At 47.9% G+C, this 17,762-nt stretch overlaps 1 protein-coding gene across 5 annotated transcripts in view; it reads right to left on the reverse strand.

Moving 5' to 3' along the window:
* BRAF (B-Raf proto-oncogene, serine/threonine kinase) overlaps window positions 1-17,762 on the reverse strand; it is an 80,466-nt gene that overhangs the window by 56,088 nt on the left and 6,616 nt on the right. For all 5 annotated transcript variants that reach the window (XM_060245673.1, XM_060245675.1, XM_060245677.1 and 2 more), the window contains exon 2: window positions 650-751. In XM_060245673.1, coding sequence (XP_060101656.1) covers window positions 650-751 — 102 coding nt within the window. The remainder of the gene's footprint in view (window positions 1-649; window positions 752-17,762) is intronic.

Consider the following 17,762-nt stretch of genomic DNA (forward strand, 5'->3'; position numbering starts at 1 on the left):
TAAACTTTGTTATAAGATTTGTTTTGAATTTTTATTTGTCCAGACAATTAGATGGAAAAACTAAGATACATGTGCCAAAGTCAGCAGTTAAAGAAAATACTGCATTTATTTCATTTCTCCCCAAATTCCTATCTCTATCCACAGCTTCAAAACTTACAGAAATTTTACCTCTCTACCTGTTGCTCATAATGTATCAATTCTGTATCCTGTCTGGAACCCTCTCTGGGAACACTTTTCAGACAGATAACTACCTTGAACATACAGCCTGGAACAAACTTTCTGGACATTATGTCAATTTTTCCACTTGTCAGCTATTGTTGCCATTTGCTTAAAGATTATTCAAGTGATTTATAGCGTGACCTCTCCTTTACAGAGCTGAGCTTCTGGCCAGACAGGACCTGTAGTTAATCATAACAGCACTATTATCCTTCAACAATGTTTGCCTTCTTCTTACATTACTCTCATTGCTCATGTCAAAAACTATACCACCTCTTGACTGAAGCTAGCATCATACTTTCTAAATCCAACTCAATTACTAAACCTAAAGTCAACCAGAAGCACTTGCTGCTCTCTTAACTATCAGGCACCTTATTTCATACTCTCAGAAATAAAGGAACTTGCATAAAACCGTCTGCAGCTCAGTACTTACCTCCAAATATATAGATGGCGGATTATGCTCTCCTCCAAACTTCTCCAGCAGGGCCTCTATGTGCTCTTGTGTTAACTTAATCATCTGCTTGATGTTCCAGACCTAAGAATAAATATGCATAAATTACAATAAATCTATATCAGAGGTACACTGAAACACTTCACCCACTGACAGAGTCAGTCACTTCCATGTAAGTGTGGATGAAAGCTCCTCAACACAGACACAGACATACATATATGACACATACAGTTCCTATGATCTTCCATTCCTCAGACTGCTTCACACGGCAAATCCAGAAAACATCAACATGCACTGGAACACCGTGCACACCTATGTCCACATGTACCACATTACATGCACACGTTCCAACTGCATCTAGGAATCAATGTAATCCAGTCCATAAAACATTTTAAAACTCAACAGATTCCATACATGATTTGTAGCCAGAGATTGCCAGCAAAAAAAAAAAAAAAAATTACTCCAAGCGTTCAACAGTTTCATCATGCCGCTGATGGCAATATGAGAGTTACTGTGTACATGAAACTATTCCTCTGTGCCTGAAACTATTTATAGAAAACATTCAAGAAGAACAGTAGAAATTTAACGTTCAGGCTATCGCCTCAAAGAATTAACCATCTGTCAAACTGCAAAAAACTGTGCTTGTCAGCTTCTCCGAAGAATCCATGACTACTTGAAATAGGAATCTCTCCCCCACGCCACCTTACAGCCAAGATGAAAGCATTCTAACTTTGAAATGTCTACACTGAATTTATACTGCTGAACTCAATTAAGTATTAAGGATACCTCTATTCCCATCAGTCTTTGCTTACAAGATAATTTTTAAAAAGGACAAAACTCCTAAGAAATTTCCTTCACTCAAAGCATTCAACATCTTTGTACAGCACACCCTGCACTTCCTGTGAGAAAAGCTGGCAACTTCTAAGACACACTTCATAAACTACAGAGGTATGTGTCTTCAAAGATTCTCAGTGCCCATGTATTTTCAGTTTCCTAAAACTAAATATACAAGTAAAATTTTAAGAGGCTTTAGAATACTCCAGTAAAGATATGCTAAACGTAATATAGAAAAAAACCTAGGTGAATTCTTATTTTAGTACAGGTCAAACACTACAACAAAATTCTTACAGAGTGACCTACCTAGCTTCCTACCTCCAGTTTCTCCAACAGAGTCTTAAAAAAACCAAACATCTGATGTTCACCTCAGTAATCAGTATGACTCATTTGCTGGGATTATACCACAGTAAGATGCACTAGCACACAAGACTTCATATTAACTTAATAGGTGGTTAACAGGCAATTATTTATGTCATGACAGATGTCAAATTAAGGGAAAGGGCAACCACCACAGGGAACTTTACAGGGGGGAAAAACACTTGACCCATCAAGGAGGCAAATACACAGCAAGGCAACTATGTGGCTTTGAACCACATTCTTTCCAGGTGATGATACTGGAAAATGACTCTGGGTAATGGAGGACAGGGCTGGAAAAAATACTTCTGATTCCTAGAAACCAACATCAAATTTGTAGGTGGCCCAGAAGCCAAGAACCCATGATTAAACTTTCCCATGACAACAGTAGATGAACAGAGAATTACACAAATACCTTTACAGAAGAGTATGATCTAGACAGAAATCCAACATTTTGTTAGACACTCACTTCACTTTGCTGTGGTTAATTCTGTTATCAGCTACAAGTACTGTTTGCAAACATATTTCTGCAAATATTGCAACACCACTGCTGCAACCACTTGAAACTGTTCGCATTACAAAGCATTTCAAGAAAAACCAGACGCAATCCTTCTTATGATAATTCAATACCTTATAGAAGTATATCCCTAAGGGTTATATACAGGGCTTAAATTACAACCTTTATTATGGACTTGTTCACACAGTAATTTGCTTCAAAGGATAGCACTCCCAAGGAATAATCTATTTTCCAAACCTTTAGAGTCAGACTCCAACAGAGCATGAAAAACTGCGACATGTATGGGGGTGGGGAGAGATTAGGAAAAGAGCTTCAGAAATCGTGTTCAGCACTGTATTCAGCTGTCCCTGAGTTAAGGAATTCAGGAAACTTAAATCACCCCTTTCTCAAGGCCTGATGTAATGGCAAAGCAAATATTACAGCAATGCAAAGGCAAAGGGGGAGTAATTAGCAAAACAAACACAGTCCACGGAATCCCTTTGCAGGGTTAACATAAATTAATGCTTTACCCTTAACAATATGTGTACATAAAACATTCCTTGAACCCTCTCTCAAACTTTCAAGGCTTTCACATAAGTCCCATTTCACCAGCCACCACATGTGCAATTTTTTTTTTAAACTCTGGGAATAAATTCTCACAATCAACTGACTAAAAGAACAGAGCAGAGCAGTATGATGCATTTTAAAAACCCAAGTGGTTTTATTGTGGCAACAGATTAATAAGGTTAGTACTTTAAAATTTTGTTACACTGTCAATGGAGGCACAGATAGCGGCCACTGCCAAGTCCGCATTTTTTCATCTTCGCTGGGCAAAGCAGCTGGCCCCCTTTCTTGAGCGCCGGGACCTAGCAATGGTGATCCATGCAATGGTCACCTCGAGATTGGATTATTGTAACGCCCTCTACATGGGGCTGCCCTTGTGCCGAACCCCGCGGCTGCAGCTGGTGCAGAACGCGGCGGCTAGGCTGTTGTTGGGACTCCCGAGATGGGAGCATATACGGCCGGGGCTGCACGAACTGCACTGGCTGCCAGTGGTATACCAGGTTTGTTACAAAGTGCTGGTCATTACCTTTAAAGCCCTATATGGCTGAGGACCTGCCTACCTGAGGGACCGTCTCTCCCCATATGAACCCCAGAGAGTGCTGAGGTCAGCTGGAAAGAACCAGTTGAATATCCCTGGGCCAAAGGAGGCCAGATTGAAGACTACCCAGGAACGGGCCTTCTCTGTCGCAGCTCCACTACTGTGGAACCAACTCCCGGAGGAAGTGCGGGCCCTGCGATGCTTGGACCAGTTCCGCAGGGCCTGCAAGACCATTCTATTTAAATTGGCCTTCACTTAATGCTGAGATAAGATAGATACGCTGAAGATGTTATTAGCCACTGAATTTCATAAGATCTATGTTATAGCACCTTAATGTTAATTTAATTTAATATAAGCTGTTTTAAATGATGGTTTTATCTAAAAGTATTATTATGTATTATGGTTTTATTGTATACTGTATTTATGTGTTGTAAGCCGCCCTGAGCCTGCTATGCAGGGAGGGTGGGATATAAATAAAAAGTTATTATTATTATTTATTATTACAAATTAATATTAGCAAAAAAAAAAAGTGACAGGGTATTTCTCCACATGGTAAAGAAGCATACTGGTGGTTCAAGATCAAATCTGCTGGCTATGTAGCAGAAGCTGCCATGACTTTTGCCCTGGATACAGTTTTCTGTTCTGCTTCTAAACTGGTCTGGGGTAGGGTGACCATAATGTCTGAAGGCCAGCCAGGGACACTGGGGGGGGGGGGGGGTGCGCGTGCGCGAAGCGCGCCCGCCGCCGGAAACAGGAAGTGACGTCACTTCCGGTGACGTCACTTCCGGTGATGTCATGCCACCACCGGAAACAGGAAGTGGCATCACTTCCTGTGACATCATTTCCCCCGCGTCACCTGCCGGAAACAGGAAGTGACTTCACAGCACTTCCTGTGACGTCCCCAAAAATCCCCCAAATATCACCGCCGGAAACAATTTTGTTCTCAAATCCTGTATATACTTCATCAGTATATGGGATAAGGCACTTTCTCAACTGTGCTGCATAATGCAGCCTATTTATTTTGTCCTGTTGGCTCTGTTGGCTCTATCTGCGCCACCTTCATCACTTTCGGGGTGTGGATCCCCCAGTGGGGTGGTCTCCCGACTCCCTCCGCTGACTGTTTCTGATAGCCCTGCGCCCCCTCTTTCATTTGATATGTGTCCCGTGCGGGTGCCACCCTCCCGCCGGGAGATGCCGCAAAATGAGCCCCCTTGAGGCTTATGGCGGCAGGGCTCGGGGGAAGCGAGCTAGACTGCTGTTCTTTTGAGGGGTTATAGAGTGTTTCGAGCCCGTCCCTGTGGCATCGGTCCCATCGTTGTGGGACCAAGGGGGCCGGCGCAGCGGCACGCCGAAGCAGCCTGTCACTAATAACACCGGTCAAGATGCAGGACAGGAACCTGGAAGTGACCGACAGGCTGCTTCAGCGTGCCGCTGCGCCGGCCCCCTGGGCCCCACAATGATGGGACCGATGCCACAGGGACGGGCTCGAAACACTCTATAACCCCTCAAAAGAACAGCAGTCTAGCTCGCTTCCCCCGAGCCCTGCCGCCATAAGCCTCAAGGGGGCTCATTTTGCGGCATCTCCCGGCGGGAGGGTGGCACCCGCACGGGACACATATCAAATGAAAGAGGGGGCGCAGGGCTATCAGAAACAGCCGGCGGAGGGAGTCGGGAGACCACTCCACTGGGGGATCCACACCCCGAAAGTGATGAAGGTGGCGCAGATAAAGCCAACAGAGCCAACAGGACAAAATAAATAGGCTGCATTATGCAGCACAGTTGAGAAAGTGCCTTATCCCATATACTGATGAAGTAAATACAGGATCTGAGAACAAAATTGCACTAGAAGACACAAACACAAAGCTCCCTTACACTGAATCAGTGCTTGGGTCCACCAAAGTCAGTATTGTCACATAAGAGAAGCCCTGTTGGATCAGGCCAGTGGCCCCTCCAGTCCAACACTCTGCGTCACATAATAACATAAGAGAAGCCCTGTTGGATCAGGCCAGTGGCCCATCCAGTCCAACACTCTGCATCACATAACAACATAAGAGAAGCCCTGTTGGATCAGGCCAGTGGCCCATCCAGTCCAACACTCTGCATCACATAACAACATAAGAGAAGCCCTGTTGGATCAGGCCAGTGGCCCATCCAGTCCAACACTCTGCGTCACATAACAACATAAGAGAAGCCCTGTTGGATCAGGCCAGTGGCCCATCCAGTCCAACACTCTGCATCACATAACAACATAAGAGAAGCCCTGTTGGATCAGGCCAGTGGCCCATCCAGTCCAACACTCTGCGTCACATAAGAACATAAGAGAAGCCCTGTTGGATCAGGCCAGTGGCCCATCCAGTCCAACACTCTGCGTCACATAAGAACATAAGAGAAGCCCTGTTGGATCAGGCCAGTGGCCCATCCAGTCCAACACTCTGCATCACATAAGAACATAAGAGAAGCCCTGTTGGATCAGGCCAGTGGCCCATCCAGTCCAACACTCTGCGTCACATAAGAACATAAGAGAAGCCCTGTTGGATCAGGCCAGTGGCCCATCCAGTCCAACACTCTGCATCACATAACAACATAAGGAGGGAGGGAGGGAAGGAAGGAAGGAAGGAAGGGAGAAAGGGAGGAAGGGAAGAAGGGAAGAAAGGAAGAAGGGAGGGAGGGAAGGAAGGAAGGAAGGAAGGGAGGGAGGAAGGAAGGAAGGGAAGGAAGGAAGGGAGGAAGGGAGGAAGGGAGGAAGGGAGGAAGGAAGGAAGGAAGGAAGGAAGGAAGGAAGGAAGGAAGGAAGGAAGGAAGGAAGGAAGGAAGGAAGGAGGGAAGGAGGGAAGGAGGGAAGGAAGGAAGGGGGAGGGAGGGAGGGAAGGAAGGAAGGAAGGGGGAGGGAGGGAGGGAAGGAAGGAAGGGGGGAGGGAGGGAAGGAAGGAAGGAAGAAAGGAAGGGAGGAGGGAGGGAAGGAAGGAAGGAAGGCAAGGGAGGGAGGGAAGGAAGGAAGAAAGGAAGGGAGGGAGGAGGGAGGGAAGGAAGGAAGGAAGGGAAGGGAGTGAGGGAAGGAAGGAAGAAAGGAAGAAAGGGAGGAGGGAGGGAGGGAGGGAAGGAAGGAAGGAAGGGAAGGGAGTGAGGGAAGGAAGGAAGGAAGGAAGGAAGGAAGGAAGGAAGGAAGAATGGAAGGAAGGAAGGGAGGGAGGGAGGAGGGAGGGAAGAAAGGAAGGCCGCCCCCCGCCCCGCTTTCGGCCCCCTTACCTTATTCCAGGGCGGCGGATCCAGCGGCGGCGGCGGCGGGGAGTCCTCCAGCGGCGGCCTCGCGGCGAGGGAGGGAGGGAGCTGCCGGGGCTGGCCTCTGGAGGCCTCCAGGGACCAGCGCCGGGCCTCTCCACTACCGGCGCTGGCCTCTGGAGGCCTCCAGGGACCAGCGCCGGCTGCTCCGCGGCTTCCCCGCGGCCTCCGCTGGTCCCTGGAAGCCCTCCAGAGACTCTGGAGGGCCTCCAGGGACCAGCGGAGGCCGCGGGGAAGCCTTCGCTGGCCGGCGCTGGTCCCCGAAGGCCTTCCAGAGGCTCTGGAAGGCCTTCCGGGACCAGCGCCGGGTGCCCCGCGGCTTCCCCGCGGCCTCCGCTGGTCCCTGGAGGCCCTCCAGAGACTCTGGAGGGCCTCCAGGGACCAGCAGAGGCCGCGGGGAAGCCTTCGCTGGCCGGCGCTGGTCCGGGAAGGCCTTCCAGAGCCTCTGGAAGGCCTTCCGGGACCAGCGCCGGGTGCCCCGCGGCTTCCCCGCGGCCTCCGCTGGTCCCTGGAGGCCCTCCAGAGACTCTGGAGGGCCTCCAGGGACCAGCGGAGGCCGCGGGGAAGCCTTCGCTGGCCGGCGCTGGTCCCGGAAGGCCTTCCGGGACCAGCGCCGGGTGCCCCGCAGCTTCCCCGCGGCCTCCGCTGGTCCCTGGAGGCCCTCCAGAGACTCTGGAGGGCCTCCAGGGACCAGCGGAGGCCGCGGGGAAGCCTTCGCTGGCCGGCGCTGGTCCCGGAAGGCCTTCCAGAGGCTCTGGAAGGCCTTCCGGGACCAGCGCCGGGTGCCCCGCGGCTTCCCCGCGGCCTCCGCTGGTCCCTGGAGGCCCTCCAGAGTCTCTGGAGGGCCTCCAGGGACCAGCGGAGGCCGCGGGGAAGCCTTCGCTGGCCGGCGCTGGTCCCCGAAGGCCTTCCAGAGGCTCTGGAAGGCCTTCCGGGACCAGCGCTGGGTGCCCCGCGGCCTCTCCGCGGCCTCCGCTGGTCGCTGGAGGCCCTCCAGAGTCTCTGGAGGGCTTCCAGCGACCAGCGGAGGCCACGGAGAGGCCTCCACCACTGCCGCCTTCCCCGCCCGCGCCCGCGGCCCACCGGCTCCGGGGCTGCCTAAACCGGGACCTTTAATGGTCCCGGTATAGGCAGCCCGGGATCCGGGATTGGGTGGCCAGATCCGGGAATGTCCCGGGAGACCGGGACGGTCTGGCCACCCTAGTCTGGGGAGGGCTTGTTCTTTGTCCCACCAATGAATCCAAAATGCTTAACATTGGCACGAACATCAGCAGACAGCCTTTCCATCAAGCTCTCCAACTCAAACTGCCATCAATCCAAGTCATAGAAAGAAACCCTATGATACCCAAAATATTCTGAATATTTGTAAAGCACTTTCTCGGAAATATTCTAAGAGCCCTCCTATTGTCAATAGCATACAACAGTATACAATTAACTATAATTGTGTGCGCATTAAGTGCCTTCAGGTTCTTTCTGACTTATGGCAACCCTATGATTTTACTGTAGTCCTGACCTGGATAGTTCAGGCTAGCCTGATCTCGTCAGATCTTGGAAGCTAAGTGGGGTCAGCCCTGGCTAGTATTTGGGTGGGAGACTAGTAGACTACCAGGAAATACTGGAGTCATGACATGGAGGCAACGGCAAACCACCTCTAAATATCTCTTATCTTGACAACCATATGGGGTCACCGTAAGTCAACTGTGAAAAGAAAAAAAGATTTAATGTCCTCCAAAATGCCCTATTATTAACAGCCATTCTCAGATCCTGCAAACGGAGGGTTTCCTTTTTGAGTCAATCCATCTCACGCTCAGTCTTCTCTTCCTCTTTTCCTGCTGCCTTCAGCTTTCCTATCATTATTGTCTTTCCTAGCAACTCCTGTTTTCTCATAATATGATCAAAGAACAATACCCTCAGTTAAGTCAATTAGGTTCACAAAACTTATCTGGCCAACTATTCTCATTGCACAAAAGAAGAGTGTATGCACGCACATACAAACACACATCATGCCATCGCAGGATCATATCTACAGGCCTCCATAATTCATTTTTTTAGAGGGCAGGGACTGCTTCTTTATGCAAATACCACTGTCAACTGGGTAAGCAAGTGAAAAAGCCCCTATTTGCTGCAAAAAGAAAAGCATCAGCATTACTTGAATCTTGACCCAAATATATTTGGGTGATTTGTGGCAAGAAAATATGTCAATGATCAGAACTATGGACTAGAGGCCAAAATGTCTTTAACTCAGGCATCTCAAAACAAAAATTTAATTTTTAATGTTACCTATTTAAATTTATAGCTCATACCAACTCCAAAGGTTATGGGCAGCTGATGTAAATTATTTAAGCCCATTGATGCTGCACAACATTCAATACGTGTTAACATACTATTTTAAAAGCCTGCTACCCTTTAAACCTGCCACCCTACCCACAAACCAACACAGACAGACCTTATAATGGTTCTTGAAGAGTCTCTAACAAGTTTCCGGCCACTGAGAAGCCCTCTTCTCACACCATTGCTCTAGCACAAAATGCTTTCTTAAAGAGGGATCCCCTAAACTGCTCTCAAACTGTATCTACAGGACTGTCTCCTCTGGTATGTCCCTGGAAGAAGGTTGTGCTCTTTGGACTGCAATCTGCTTGGTGGTCCCTGGCCCCAAAGACATCCAGCTGTCTTCAACCTTGGCCTTTTCAGTCATGGCTCTAACCTGGTGGAACTCTCTGCTGAACACCATCAGGGCCCTGTGGGAATGTAAACAATTATGCAGGGCTTGTAAGGCAGAGATGTTCCACCAGGCTTTTGGTTGAGGATGGTGACGGTTTCCATTCTGGCTGGCACCCTCCCTTGCTCTCCAGACTTGCTCTGTTCCTTGTCCCACCCTACCTGCGAGGTGGCTGGCAGTCTGGAATTGGGAAGTAATTATGAAATCGCCATCTGATTCTTTTATATTTATATTAGTACTATTTATATATATTTTATTCTATGGTTTTGATGTTTTTATTAATGTTAATAATTATTTAAATAATAATTAAAAATAATAAAAATAATAATAATAATTAAAAATAATAATTATTAATTAATTTATTAATTAATTAATATTAATTAATTTATTAATGTTGTACATCATCCAGAGCTCTGCAGTAGCAGCAGGGATTAGGCAATTCACAAATTTAAATAATAATAACAATAACAAAACAACAATGATGATAACAGCAACAACAATAACCAGACACAAGGAGGAAACAATTGACACAGGGCCTGAGACATGTACATCTCCATGAGTCAAACCTAGGATACTGATCTGTTCATGGAAGGCAACAGAAAACCAGTGCAATACTGAAGTGCTAGTATTATTTCCTGGGGGGGGGGGCTCCCTCTGGGTATCCTACCCCCCCAGGGAAAGTGTATGCGCAATACATAGCCTCTCCTCTCCCGGTGTAGTGAATGCCGCGTGGTCACTGTCTGGCTATGCCTGGCAGATGGTCACTGCAATGGCCTCTCCTGCATTACTGCATCCGTAGCAACAGCCTCTCGCTGGTCCCCCCCCCCCCGTTTTTCACAGAGTTTGCTACGTCATGGTGCGACCGAATTGTCCGGCGGTATAACCGGATGGGCAGGCTGGGCCCACCAACCCTGGCAGCCTAAGAGAAGGAAAACTCTAACATCAAACCCGGGCAGATAGAGCTCGTTAATGTAACACCTACCACCTGGAGGACTCGCTGCCGGCGTCCCGGCTTACTGGGCCATGGCAGATGACCCCCAGGTGAAAGGGTGGAGCCAGTACCGCGCACACTGGGCTTCACCAAAAAAATTCCTCTGCGCAGGCCTGAAGGGCATATCCACATACACAACCCACAACGCATCAAGTCCTGCAGCGATGGGCAAGGGGCGAAACAGCAGGTGGAAGGTGCCACTGGAAGCCGCAGTCCCGATCCTGCATGTAGGCGGTTCAGGGTATTGGTCGCCTGATGCTAACCCGGAGACGAAAGCATTTTTCGGCAGCACCCTGAACGACCAAGCAGCCTTATCTAGGGACAGCACTGCTTGCTCCACACGGAGAGGGGCCTAGAAAAGGTGGCCTAAACAAAGCTCGTCTCCTCCACCCCAGTTGGCTAGCCGCGGTCAACGGGCATCCTTACTTGCGGTCAAAAAATAACAACAAAGAAAAGGCATGCACCTGCCTCACAAAGTGTGCAAAGAGTAAAGCTTGCGTGTTGGAACATCAGAACCATGCTTGACACAGTAGACAGTGGTCGCCCTGAACGACGCTCTGCTCTAGATATTCTCAGGTTGAATATCGACATAGCAGCTCTCAGGGAGGTCCGTTTCCCTGAGGAAGGTAGTCTTCAAGAACACGGTGCTGGCTATACCCTCTACTGGTCAGGTAAGTCAAAGGCTGAGAGGCGCCTTTCTGGCATTGGCTTCATGGTCAGGAACTCCATTGCCTCCAAACTCGAAAACCTGCCAACAGGTCACTCAGATCGCATCATGTCCATGCGCCTCCCACTTCAAAACAAGCAGCATGCAACACTCTTCAGTGTGTATGCCCCAACCCTTCAAGCAGATCCTGCAGAAAAGAACAAGTTCTATGCTGATCTACACAACCTCGTACGGAAGACCCCTACAGAGGACAAGGTGATCATCCTTGGCGACTTCAATGCCAGAGTAGCTAAAGACTCGGAAGCCTGGAAAGGAGTACTTGGCAAACACGGCATTGGCAACTGCAATGACAACGGGCGCCTCCTGCTAGAATTCTGCATGGAGCACCAGCTCACCATCACCAACACTATCTTCCAGCAGAAGAACAGTCTGAAGACAACCTGGATGCACTCACGGTCCAAGCACTGGCACCTTATCGACTACATTCTGGTGCACCAGAGAGACCTTCAAGATGTCTTACACACCCGAGTAATGCCCAGTGCAGAATGTCATACGGATCATCGTCTTGTACGCTGCAATCTCCGTCTTCACTTTAAACCCACACCCAGGAGAGGAGGTATCCCTCGGAGGAAGTTTCAGGTTGGCAGTCTCCAGTCAGCCGAAGTTAAAGCTGCCTTCCAGGCAAAACTCCAGTCAAGAATTGAGGACCCCAGTTGCCCCACAGACCCTTCTCCAGAAGCACTCTGGGAACACCTAAAAACTACCGTCCTGCAGATCTCTGAGGAAGTCCTCGGGTTCTCCACAAGGAAGAACAAGGACTGGTTTGATGAGAACAATCAAGAGATCCAAGATTTACTGGCGAAAAAGAGATCTGCCTACCAAGCACATCTTGCTCAGCCCTCTTGTCCTGGGAAAAAAACAACCTTTCGCGCTGTATGTAGCAACCTCCACTGCAAGCTTCGAGACATTCAGAACGAGTGGTGGACCAAGCTTGCTGAGAGAACCCAGCTGTGTGCAGACACTGGTGATTTAAGAGGCCCTGAAGCCCTGAAGGCAGTATATGGTCCATCATATCAGACTCAGAGTCCCTTGGTAGTGCAGACGGCCAAGTGCTCCTCACAGACAAGGCATCCATATTGAACCGGTGGTCGGACTATTTTCAGGTTCTCTTCAGTGCCAACCGCGTAGTTCAAGATTCAGCAATTCACCTCACCCCACTTCAACCAGTGAAAACAGAGTTGGATGAGATCCCCACTCTAGAAGAGTCTGTTAAAGCCATCAAGCAACTGAAAAGTGGCAAGGCAGCGGGAGTTGATGGAATTCCACCAGAGATCTGGAAGCATGGGGGCACAGTACTACATAGCTCACTTCACAAAGTACTTGTCACCTGCTGGGAACAAGGCAAATTACCACAGGACTTTCGCGATGCAATCATCATCACCCTATACAAGAACAAAGGGGAAAAGTCAGACTGCTCCAACTACCGGGGGATAACCCTGCTCTCCATCGCAGGCAAAATCCTTGCCAGAATACTCCTGAACAGACTGGTGCCCGCCATTGCAGAAGAACTCCTCCCAGAGAGCCAGTGCGGCTTCAGAGCTAACAGGAGCACCACCGACATGGTATTTGTTCTCAGGCAGCTCCAAGAGAAATGCAGGGAACAGAACAAGGCTCTGTATGTGACTTTTGTCGACCTTACCAAAGCTTTCGATACCGTTAGCAGGAAAGGCCTGTGGCAAATCTTGGAACGTTTAGGATGTCCCCCAAGGTTCCTCAGCATGATCATCCAGCTACACGAAGACCAGCGAGGCCAAGTCAGACACTGCAACGACCTCTCGGAGACCTTCCCAATAGGCACAGGTGTAAAGCAAGGCTGCGTTCTCGCGCCAACTCTCTTTACGATCTTCTTTAGCATGATGCTTCAAAGAGCCGCAGTAGATCTAGATGATGACGATGGTGTCTACTTCCGCTATCGCACCGATGGCAGCCTGTTCAACCTGAGGCGACTAAAGGCTCACTCCAAGACAATGGAAAAACTCATCCGAGAGCTACTGTTTGCTGATGATGCTGCACTCGTCTCCCACTCGGTATCAGCTCTGCAGCATATGACGTCCTGCTTTGCAGAGGCTGCCAAGCTATTCGGCCTAGAAGTTAGTCTGAAGAAGACAGAAGTTCTCCACCAGCCTGCACCCCAGGAAGATTATCACCCCCCCTGCATCACTGTGGGTGAATCAGTTCTGAAGACAGTCCAGCAGTTCAGCTACCTGGGGTGCATCATCTCCTCAGATGCTAAGATCGACAAGGAGATTGACAACAGGCTGGCAAAGGCAAACCGTGCCTTTGGCCGACTGCACAAAAGAGTGTGGAGCAACAAGCATCTGAAAAAAGGCACAAAGATCAATGTTTACAAAGCGGTTGTGATGACAACCCTCATCTACGGCTCCGAATCGTGGGTTTTATACCGTCATCACCTGCGACTCCTTGAGCGCTTTCATCAGCGCTGCCTTCGCACCATCCTCAACATCCACTGGAGTGACTTTGTGACCAACACTGAAGTTCTCAAGCGGGCGGAGGTTACCAGCATCGAGGCACTGCTGTTGAAGACGCAGCTGCGCTGGGCAGGGCATATTTCTAGGATGGAAAACCACCGCCTTCCCAAGATTGCCCTGTATGGCAAACTCTCCACCGGCCATCGAAATAGAGGGGCACCAAAGAAGAGGTACAAGGACTCCTGAAGAAATTCCTTGGCACCTGTCGCATCAACCATCACCAGTGGTCTGACCTAGCCTCAGATCGCAAAGCATGGAGGCACACCATCCACCAGGCTGTTTCTTCTTTTGAGAACGCATGCATAGCTGGTCTTGAGGACAAAAGGAGATTGAGGAAGAATCGCACTGCTACAGCACTAACCCTAAATCAGACTTTTCCCTGCAGCCACTGTGGCCGGACCTGCCTGTCCCGCATTGGTCTTGTCAGCCACCAGCGAGCCTGCAGCAGACGTGGACTATTGCACCCTTCTTAAATCTTCGTTCGCGAAGCCAAGCCGAGAGAGTATTATTTCCTAGCAATCCATCCCATCAGGATGGGGATGATCATCTTTGCACCAATTACATTTTCTATTCTTCAATGGAAACACTCGCAAAACATGACATGAGAATAGTTCTGTGCATGCATGGAGCATATGCCTGCAAGAATTATGGTATCAAATTAATTCTCGGTCTCTCACAACTGATTTTATTTCCATATAACTAGTATGCCTTGAGAGTCCTAACTGGTTTGTTTATATGATTTATGCCCCACAAAACTCTGAGCAGCTTAATGGCAGTTTTGACAAATACTTGTTTTCTCTCCAACAGGCTCACAAGGGGTTAGTTACAACTCAAGACTACAAAAAGAGTTAAGAACCAAACAGTTGAAGAACATCTGTCAGATGTTGTCAAAGATAATTTATTACAGCAAATTATGCCTTCAACAAGGTAGAAGGCTTGAAAAATAAAATGCGATTCCCACAAGTATTTTAATTTCTGTAACTAAAAAAAATCTTACTGAAAACACTGGAATAAAAATGTAATGATTTTGCAGCAATATTCTCTTAACTTCTATTTTGCAGCAATGTTCTCTTAACAGTGACAAGCATACTTATAAAATGCGCTTGTAGTGTAATCACAAGGTGACGTTTTCCCTATCCACATCCCTAAAACAGACAACATGACCTCTTGTTAGATCTTGTGAGTGACCAAAAGTGTTTGAATATATAATTACCTGCTTCTGCATATTGCTGAGATCCGGTGCTTATCCATTGTACTTAAAAGTGTCATAAGAACATAAGAACATAAGAGAAGCCATGTTGGATCAGGCCAACGGCCCATCAAGTCCAACACTCTGTGTCACACAGTGGCAAAAAATTTTATATACACACATACACTGTGGCTAATAGCCACTGATGGACCTGTGCTCCATATTTTTATCTAAACCCCTCTTGAAGGTGGCTATACTTGTGGCTGCCACCACCTCCTGTGGCAGTGAATTCCACATGTTAATCACCCTTTGGGTGAAGAAGTACTTCCTTTTATCCGTTTTAACCTTTCTGCTCAGCAATTTCATCGAATGCCCACGAGTTCTTGTATTGTGAGAAAGGGAGAAAAGTACTTCTTTCTCTACTTTCTCCATCCCATGCATTATCTTGTAAACCTCTATCATGTCACCCCGCAGTCGACGTTTCTCCAAGCTAAAGAGTCCCAAGCGTTTCAACCTTTCTTCATAGGGAAAGTGCTCCAGCCCTTTAATCATTCTAGTTGCCCTTCTCTGGACTTTCTCCAATGCTATAATCTCCTTTTTGAGGTGCGGCGACCAGAACTGCACACAGTACTCCAAATGAGACCGCACCATCGATTTATACAGTGGCATTATGATACTGGCTGATTTGTTTTCAATTCCCTTCCTAATAATTCCCAGCATGGCGTTGGCCTTTTTTATTGCAGACGCACACTGTCTTGACATTTTCAGTGAGTTATCTACCACGACCCCAAGATCTCTCTCTTGGTCAGTCTCTGCCAGTTCACACCCCATCAACTTGTATTTGTAGCTGGGATTCTTGGCCCCAATGTGCATTACTTTGCACTTGGCCACACTGAACCGCATCTGCCACGTTGACGCCCACTCACCCAGCCTCAACAGATCCCTTTGGAGTTCCTCACAATCCTCTCTGGTTCTCACCACCCTGAACAATTTAGTGTCATCCGCAAACTTGGCCACTTCACTGCTCACTCCCAACTCTAAATCATTTATGAACAAGTTAAAGAGCATGGGACCCAGTACTGAGCCCTGCGGCACCCCACTGCTTACCGTCCTCCACTGCGAAGACTGCCCATTTATACTGACTCTCTGCTTCCTATTACTAAGCCAGTTTTTGATCCACAAGAGGACCTGTCCTTTTACTCCATGACTCTCAAGTTTTCTAAGGAGCCTTTGATGAGGAACTTTATCAAAAGCTTTCTGGAAGTCAAGGTAAACAACATCTATCGGGTCGCCTTTGTCCACATGTTTGTTCACCCCCTCAAAGAAATGTAACAGGTTAGTGAGGCAAGATCTTCCCTTACAGAACCCATGCTGAGTCTTCCTCAATAACCCATGTTCATCAATGTGCCTACTCATTCTGTCCTTGATAATGGTTTCTACCAACTTTCCCGGTATTGAAGTCAGACTGACTGGCCTGTAATTTCCCGGATCTCCTCTGGAACCCTTTTTAAAGATGGGGGTGACATTTGCTATCTTCCAGTCCTCAGGAACGGAGGCGGATTTCAATGAAAGATTACAGATTTTTGTTAGAAGATCCACAAGTTCAACTTTGAGTTCTTTCAGAACTCTCGGATGTATGCCATCCGGACCCGGTGACTTATTAGTTTTTAATTTGTCTATCAGTTGTCTGATTAGGGTTGCAGAGACTGTAACTTACATCCTCACTCAGAAGCTTTCTGGGTAACCTTGGACAAGTTTTTCTCTCAGTTTGATCTACCTTAAAATACTTTTGTGAAAACAGTATGGAGAAGGGGAGAACCACATATGCTGGGGCCTGAGCTCCTTGGAGGAAAAGGAGAATAAAAGTTCGATAAGATATATAGATCAGAAATTTTCTTACGTTAGCAGGTGTTTCTCATGTACCTCATGAAGGGAGACAAAAGCCAAGAAAAAACAGTATGTTCCCAAATGAAAAGGGGGAGGGGGAGGAAATGATGATCCAGATGAGATACCCTTTTATTGCAAAGAAAAACAAATGAAAGCTAAGAGGGTGGGGAAGTAAGAGGAGGATACAAATGAGGGAGAGAGACAGGCAAACATAAGTGATTAAAAAATGGAAGTCAGAAATTGCTTTAGGAAGAAAGTGAGAAGGGAATGAGGATTCAGATACGCAACTCTAAATTGCAATAAAAAGCATTTTTAAAAGCCGAGGTGAGAGGCAAATTTGGGGGTGGCAAGATGAGGGTGCAAATGGATGAGAGCGAAAAGAAAATTTGATTTCGGGCTGGAGGGGGAAACAATCTTGAAGAAAAGTATGTTTAAAAAGACAGAAATGCGTGAAGCAAATTTCAGAAAATAGATTCATAACAGTGGTAGTACGGAGAGATAGAAACCCTAAGACCAAACTCCTGGTTGCATAATAAGACAGAGAAAGACTACAGATAGGGTAGGAGGATCCATGCTTCATTTTTCAGATGAAGAAAAAAAAACTGGAATTACCAATTGATTGGATAAGAAAAGAAGGAAGATTTCAGGTGGTTTAATTATAACCCCTCCCCCAATTAAAGAAGCCTGATGGGAAGTATCCCCATTTCCCTCCCCTCTCATCAACCCCACCTGCTGTTATGGAGTCTTGCTATGGGACTCTTCTCTACCACCAGCACTCCTACCTCTATAGGAAAGCAATGGGCGGCCAGCTTCCTTGAGGTGGCAATCAATAAAGGAGGCCAAGCAGTAGGCTGGACAGTCACCTGCTCTCTCAGCTCCTGTGGGACACCTAGTCCTCTCCCACCTCCTCTCCCACTGCCCCAGCTATCAGCCTGCTGTCTTCTTTGCCTCTGCCGGCATTGGCAATGGCTGTGTGGGCTGGCAGCCAAGGCATGAGGCTGTGCAGCCTCCCAGCCATGGCTTCC

The sequence above is a fragment of the Heteronotia binoei genome, chromosome 8 (assembly GCF_032191835.1).
Source record: "Heteronotia binoei isolate CCM8104 ecotype False Entrance Well chromosome 8, APGP_CSIRO_Hbin_v1, whole genome shotgun sequence".
NCBI lineage: Eukaryota > Metazoa > Chordata > Lepidosauria > Squamata > Gekkonidae > Heteronotia > Heteronotia binoei.